This window comes from Drosophila eugracilis, unplaced genomic scaffold, assembly GCF_018153835.1.
Source record: "Drosophila eugracilis isolate 14026-0451.02 unplaced genomic scaffold, ASM1815383v1 contig_90, whole genome shotgun sequence".
Taxonomy (NCBI): Eukaryota; Metazoa; Arthropoda; class Insecta; order Diptera; family Drosophilidae; genus Drosophila; species Drosophila eugracilis.
In genome coordinates this window covers 8,917,754-8,925,085 of record NW_024573812.1, presented here as the reverse complement: position 1 = coordinate 8,925,085, position 7,332 = coordinate 8,917,754, and the positions used below count along the sequence as shown (strand labels likewise).

Sequence of the window (7,332 nt, the reverse complement as noted above, 5' to 3'; positions counted from 1 at the left end):
ACACCAATGTCCTGCGGCCACTTCGACATGAGTCGGCATTCAAATGAACATGTGTGGTGTTGCCTTCCATGGGAGCCAACTTTCTACTCAGCTCCCCAGAGGAAAACAGACACATTCCGTGTAGCAGCAAATTGAATGAATCATTTGTGTTTGCCACAGAAAAACTTGCTTGGAATTCCATGAAATGTGTAAGTTCATTAACAGCTTTTTGATTATTAATCAAACTGAAAAGGTAATAAGGCAACCAGGTAAGTTTAGATGGGTATATCAAACTTAAGCCCTGGTATGCTTAGTTTATTTATATTAAAGAGTAACTTCTTTCATTTTCTTATCTCTGAGGCTACCATTTTGGATGTTGTTCATCTACAAAGATAACTCAGAGTCCTCATCGGAACTGAGTTCCAAATCTGAGCCCAAATTCCCTGTCTTTTTCCCGGCGGCTGCAAGATCTCGTATCTTGTCATTTTCCTCATCGCTGTCATCACTGTCATCACTGTGATCACTGTCATCATCTGAATCTATAAAATCCTTTGCCTTGACATTTTTATACGAAGTATTCTCCACCGCTTTCTTGAGAGGATTTTGGGTCGTGCAGTCTGGCAGATCGCGCATCTTGTCATTTACCTCATCGCTGTCTGACGATTCTGTATCTATGAATTCCTTTGACGTGTACTTTTTAGACGTAACACTCTCGACCACCTTGGGCTCCGTTTTCTTGCGGGGTTTCTTGGGCTTCTTACGCTTTTTGCAGTCATCATCCGAGTCCGCAAAAGTAACTTTCTTACGCTTCAAGCCACGCTTTGGAACTTGAGCAGCTTCCTGGTCCGAATCATCATCAACGTCCTTCTGGTTCTTCTTACCACGTCCCTTGCCTTTACCCTTAGTTGGTGCCTTTTTGGATGGCTCAGACTTCAAGGGTTCCACTATGATTTTCTTAGTGCGTGCCAGGATTTCCTTCCGCTGGGCCATCTGGTTCTCGCGCATCACACGCTGCTGCTCCTGACTCTGCAAACGCTGCTCCTGGAGCTGGTGCTGGTGGGCCAGGAACTGCTGCTTCTGCAAACGGGCGCGGTCCTCGTTCGACAACATTAGATCCCGCACTAGGAGCAGCTGTTCTCCCAATTTGTTCGACAGTATTTTGCACTCATTGCCCCCCTTAAAAGCATAATGCGTTGGGATTGTAAGTTCTTCCTGAGGCAGCTGGTGAAAGATCCTGGAAAATGTAAACTTATAATCTGATTTCTTAATAGTACTGTCTTCATTAAACTCACTTGGCTGCCACCTTAAGTTCAAGATCGGCCTTAATGAGATCATTCAATTCGGGTCGGGGAAGAGCCAATACCCGCTTTGCATCCTCCTTAATAGCAAGTGCCAGATTGTAGACAACGAAAGGATCTTGGGGGGTCAAGTGACGGGCCTTAAGCAGCCACAGCTTCGCCTCATTGGTTTTTCCTTCGCCGTACAATGCCCTTGCTAAGTAATGCATGACGTCCACACTATTTTCCGGTAAGAACTCCTTCAGGCACTGCTTATAGGTCTGAATGGCCTGCTTGAATTGGCCCTGGGCCAGGGCTATGTGAGCCGAATTCAGAATAGCGGGTGGACACTCGTTACCCGCTTCGACGATTTGCCTAAAGATAGCTCCACCAGCTTCAAGATTACCGCAGCTGCTTAGGGCTGCTCCCAGTCCATTGGCTGCCCACAAGTTCCGCGGACTGCTAGCGAGAACCTGCAATTTTACGATCAAGTTTTAGTTTCGGAATTCATTATATTTACTTTACCTTCCCGTAGTAATTCATGGCTTTCTTCTGCTGGACTTTGACCAAAGTCTTCTCGCCTCTACTCAAGTAGTTATGTAATTTTTTCAGGCAGAAATTGCCCAAAGCCGTCAAGACGTAGTTATCCTGGCTTTTCTTAGACTCACGCAGAATCAAATTGTAGTTGGACAAAGTAAAGTTGTTGAGATTCATTTTCATATAGCAGTCGGCCAAGTAAGATCTGAAAAATTTGACAATTTGAAAGGCAAATCTTAAGCAATTAAGAAAGAAATCACTCACCTGACTGTCAAGTTATGTTCATCCGCCTTCAGGGCATTTTTGAAGTAATCGACGGCTAAATGCAGCTTATTCTGGCGCATGGCCATCACCCCCAGTCTCAGGAAGCAATCGCAATAGTCCGGAAACTCAATGAGTATTTTCTTGTAAAGAATCTCGGCCTGATCATACCTATGGAGATCTTCCATGATCCGACCATGGTTGAAACGTATGGTGAGCAAGTTTGTCAATTGGTGCTCGCCCGTCATGGCCCTACATTTTGAGTAGGCCAATTTAAGGGTTTCCAGGGCCTGGTCAGGCATTTTGGCTGACAATTCAGTGGCTGCCAGATTATTGAGCCACTCAATCGGGACCTCTTCTCCCAGACTCGAGTAAGCACTCATGGCCTGGCGGTATGCATTAACGGCCTCGGTCCATTCGCCCTTTTGCTCATAGGCAAAGGCCAGACTTAGCCTGCTATCGAAGTCCTGGCGACTTGAGGCTTTCTTTTTCACCACCTCGGACAGCATCTCAATGGCCTTATCGATTTGTCCCGGGGATCTTTCTATGAGATAAATTTTGGCCAACAGCCGCATTACACTCGGCTCGTTGGGCTGTACCTGGAGGAATTTTTCCAAAAGGTTCTTGGCTCTATCGAATTCTTCGTCTCTGACGAACAGTTGTGCCAGTCCCATCAGGGGCAGAACGTAGTCATCGGGGGCCAATTTGTTTGATATAATGTAGTAATTCATGGCCTGGCCGAGTTCGCCGGTTGCATGTAAAATCCTGGCCATATTGAAGGAATTCTGCGACATCACCAGCGGAATGTCGGAGAACCTATATGCATTTCCAGCCAACTCCATGACCTTATCGTGATTATTGGAAAAATAGCAATGGGTGGCCAGAATGCTCAGGACCACCGGATGGGATTGGTCTAATTCGTAGGCCGCATTCAACAGATTTATGCCATCCTGATAGGCCTGTTTATCGCCTTGGTTCAATTTCAATATGGCCATGTCGAGAATCGCATTTATGCACCGACTATTATTACCCAGAGCCATCTCAAACGAACGACGGGCACTGTCTAGTTCGCCCATCTTCAGGAAACAGTGGCCAATACCGACACGAACATCGGCGGGTCCTTGAGGCTGGGCCATCAAAACGCTCTTAAAGTAACCCAAGGCCGCAATGTAATCTCCTCGGTTGAAGGCCAAGCACCCGCGTCCAATCAGAGCCAAAATATTATTGGGCATCTGCCTGAGAACACTAACAAACTGGGCATCCGCGTCTTGTGCTCCGCCGCTGGATAACATCAAGGCGAATCCCTTCACTATCTGCAGTTGACGATCGCCAGACCGCTGATAGCCGTCCAGAGTTTTGAACAAGTTCATTACCTTGGCCTGTGCCGCCGCACGGCGTTTGCCCAATTCCCCGTAGGCCACTTTGGTGAAATACGCAGCCAGCAGGATATAAGCCCGGCCTATGTCATTTTCGTAGGCATTATACCTTCTTTGGCATTTTGTGATACCTGACTCCAGGAACCTGACGAATAAATCTTTGCGATTCTGCGAGTAGTAGCCCAGCTAAATATTAAAATTAATTAAATAAACCTTTGCATTACTTGTTACGGGAAAATCTTACAGCTCTTTCAATACAATCGCGTAATAGTAATCGCTCCAAAGCGGGAAAAGTCTCCGCCGATACACCAGCCACATCCATTTTTCTTTATGAACACCCGAAACTGTCGAAATAAAATAGTAATTCTCAGTGACAAGTAGGATTAGGATTGACTAACTCTAAGCAAATACTAAAAAAGAGTTGCCACGATAACGTTTTGGTTCTAAAAACTGCCAAGAAAAATGTACATTATCCCTGCAGGATAAAAATCAAATCGAAAAAGAACAAGAAGAAACGCTATAGTCGAGAGACAAATTATCTTTGGTAAATCGATAGATATTGACAAAAATATGTTATACAAGGTCAAACGAAGACATTCATTATAAAATTATGAACGGCACAGTTTTCAGCGGTTTGTCGGTGTTAGAGAGGGCGCACGGTGTTAGAGTAGAGCACAACTTTCTAGCTCTTATAGTTTCCGAGATTTTTGCATTTTTGATTTTCCGGGTTTTATGGGTTTTAGGGTGGGCGTGGATAGATAAAAACCTACATACTTAATCCGAACTTTCTATCACTTATAGTTACCGAGATTTCAGCTTTACAACAATATGCGAAAACCGTCTCTCGAGCTTGGTGGGCGTACGAGTGCGTGTGGCCGGATAATGGTACCACCATAAGATGCGCTGGCATCTCAAGATTATACAAAGATTTTTCTTCCGTTATTTGTGGGCGTTATACTGAGCTTGGCAGGATGCTGTAACAAACATGCGCTGCGTAGGGACCGAAAGAATCTGCCTGCTTAATCTCAACTTTTTATCTCTTATAGTTCCTGAGATCTCAGCGTTCAGACGGACGGACGGATGGACAGACGGACAGACGGGCATGGCTTATTCGACTTCGCTATTGATCCTGATCAAGAGTATATATACTTTCGGAACCACTTTCTTCTACCTTTTACATACTTTTTACTCTACGAGTAACGGGTATAAAAAGAAAGAATAAATCCAAAATTCCTTTTTGGAAATTTTGTTTTTTTAATTTTAAACATATTTATTAGAGCGCTGATACTGATACTAAATTAACAACAAATTTTATAAAAATAACAATATAAACTCACCAAAATTCGTTTATTAATCCACAAAGTTAAAAAATTACACCAATCACCTTTAATATTAACCTTACACCGTCAATAGCCTGTTTCAATGTCAATGGCAGGGCTTCGATATAAAATCACTTCGATGACGTAAATCACACTGATTGCTATCCACTTACGTTTTCAGTTTGAGCGCAATTATTTCATGACTCCGCTTCGACTCGATTATCAAAGGTTTTTACTCGCATTTTTTGCTTGTCACCAAACTTGACCCAAAAGGTGCAGGCAAACAATCGAGCTCTCATTACTGTCAGTCCGTCAGTTTGTCAGTTTGTCAGTCGACGTGTCCCTCTACTTTGGCCAATTGTCGGTTTGTTGACGGAGTGTAAAAATAAACAAACATTCTGCTGAACAATGCTAATCCATTCGATATGGTTTGCCCGGATTAGCTACCAATTCCACATCCGCATGTCGTTGTTTTGGCCAACTTGTTCTTCTCATCTGGTTCTCAGAGGGGTATAAATACTTGGCTTCGAGATGGGAATGGCATCAGTCAACGCACTTCCAGTCTCTGAGAACGTTCGTAGAACCCAAACACAAAACCAACAATCAACATGAAAGTAAGAGAACTTGGGACAAAAATATCCTGAAGTTTGTTTTGAAAAAAGTAATAATTTTCAAAATCATTTCTTGATTCCCCTCTAGTTCCTCATCTGCTTGGCTCTCTTCATCGCCGCTGCCCAGGCTCATGTTGTGGCACCCGCCGTGGCCACCTATGCCGCTGCTCCGGCCCTGACTTATGCCGCAGCCGCTCCTGTTGCCACTTACTCTGCTGCCATTCCTCGTTCCTACTCCGCTTACGCTGCTCCCTCCGTTTACGCCGCCCCGTCGGTCTACGCCGCCCCCTCCGTCTACTCCTCCTCCTATGTGGCCGCACCTTCCGTGTACTCCGCCTACGCCGCACCCGCCGTCGTCTCCACTCTGCTCAAGAAGTAAAGTGTTCAGATCGATCAAATGATATGTCTCTACTTTTGTCTACGATTTACCAAGAAATAAAGCTGTGAATTCATGAAAATCTATTTTGGGAATGTTTTGGGGAAACACAGGAAAAAGATAAGGAAATTTATTAAATATAAAAAGAATATAAGTTTAGTTTGCATTTAAAATAAGAAATGATGCGATTTAATAAGAAGAAATAATATTAAATCGATTTTAGGTACATTTTGTAAGAAAATAAATAACCGAAAATGAAACTGGAAAAGTGAAGAAGGCATTTAGAGAGGAAAGTAAGTAGTAAAGTAATTGTTACTCGTTTGGTTATTAATCAAAGAAAGAGGAATCATTTTCGCCTCACTTAACTTCGTACAAATATTCCCAAGTTCAGCCCCCAAACTTCCACTTAGTAATAGTTTAAACATACTAACTTAATGCAGAAAGGATAACGCCTGTTTTAGTGCCTAGATGAGCCAATGAAGTGGTCAGGACCTTCTGGATTCATGCTTCTGCTCAGCACCTGAATTCCCCCAAAGTGTTTAAGGTTAATTCGTCGGCATACATATTTTATTTAAACTTGCTTGCTGGCCCAGTTCGGAGCCTGGCATGTGGTTCATGTTATGGCATCCACCCGCCCGTTAATGTTATGCAAATGAATTACGACTTGACTCGGCTGGGATTGTGCCATGTTCAGGCACGTGGCTAACACACACACACACTCCTCAGGCAGTCAAGAATATATTTAGTTATAATCCCCAACATAGGCGACCCATAAACATGGACCACAGGCAGGACTTTGAGCCAACTCCTGGAGTTGAGTACTCCCATGTCCGGGCGGATTTATTGATTGTTTGGTAATGCACTTATAGCCCAGCGAAAACCTTATTTTTTGTCGGGAAAACTGCTCCCCTTTCTCGATACACTTCCGACAGACGATTATGCAGAACAACAAAAGTTTTCCCCGCTACATTTCCGGGGAAAAAGTTTAGCTTTAGCCTAAATCACTTAGACCTCAGACGAAAAACAAGTGTTGGCATGTCGAAAAATCAGAAGCCTGTGTGTGTGTGTGTGTGTGTGTGGTGGGTGGGAAAACTTTAGAAAGTTTTTGGCAAAAACAGCAACAAGCAGGAGTCGAAAGTTGCGAAATCTAGATACCATTTCATCTACGAACAGGGAAGCCGAGTGCTTTGACTTCCAGTTGAAAATTCTAAATAATTAATCAACAATTTACTACAGTTTGTCCTGGTAAATATTTAATTAACCATTTGCCAATGACATTTCGAAAATATACAAATACCCAGTATCTACCTCTTTAAACTGGATCTTTCAGCCATTGACTGGGCAAATAAATTATTTAAACGTCAACAGACAAATTAGAGATTTGTTTTGGATGGTCGGTGGACGGTGGGGAAAATGGGGAAAATATTGCATAAATTATGGATGGCAAGCATTGTCGGCAATTAAGTGACCAGGGTAAACGAGCTAAGGAGCGATTATTTGTTCTACTGTTATGGAAAACAAACAAACAAATTGCCTGGAATCAGTCGGATATAAAAGACGACGGATTTAATCTAGGTAATTTTGTGCATTGGCACT

The 7,332-nt window shown here is 43.3% G+C and overlaps 2 protein-coding genes across 2 annotated transcripts; one reads left to right on the top strand and one right to left on the bottom strand.

The window, feature by feature from the left end:
* Positions 1-215: 215 nt before the first annotated feature.
* Positions 216-3,752, bottom strand: LOC108112147 (RNA polymerase-associated protein CTR9 homolog). Its single transcript, XM_017221894.2, has 5 exons — positions 3,675-3,752; positions 2,058-3,616; positions 1,782-1,998; positions 1,272-1,729; positions 216-1,213 (listed from the first exon to the last, which is right to left on the bottom strand). Exons 1-5 carry the CDS (start codon positions 3,750-3,752, stop codon positions 364-366), a joined length of 3,162 nt encoding a protein of 1,053 aa, XP_017077383.2. The 3' UTR covers positions 216-363.
* A 1,548-nt stretch (positions 3,753-5,300) lies between these two features.
* LOC108112412 (cuticle protein 16.5) lies at positions 5,301-5,754 on the top strand. The gene is made up of 2 exons (XM_017222253.2): positions 5,301-5,363; positions 5,449-5,754. Exons 1-2 carry the CDS (start codon positions 5,358-5,360, stop codon positions 5,737-5,739), a joined length of 297 nt encoding a protein of 98 aa, XP_017077742.2. The 5' UTR covers positions 5,301-5,357; the 3' UTR covers positions 5,740-5,754.
* Positions 5,755-7,332: the final 1,578 nt, after the last annotated feature.

Excerpts from the sequence above, each read along its gene's own strand:
- LOC108112147 (XM_017221894.2), bottom strand. The coding sequence starts at position 3,752 with ATGGATGTGGCTGGTGTATCGGCGGAGACTTTTCCCGCTTTGGAGCGA. Across the intron at positions 3,617-3,674 it reads GCGATTGTATTGAAAGAGCT|CTGGGCTACTACTCGCAGAA; the intron begins GTAAGATTTTCC and ends TTTAATATTTAG. Across the intron at positions 1,999-2,057 it reads GAACATAACTTGACAGTCAG|ATCTTACTTGGCCGACTGCT; the intron begins GTGAGTGATTTC and ends CAAATTTTTCAG.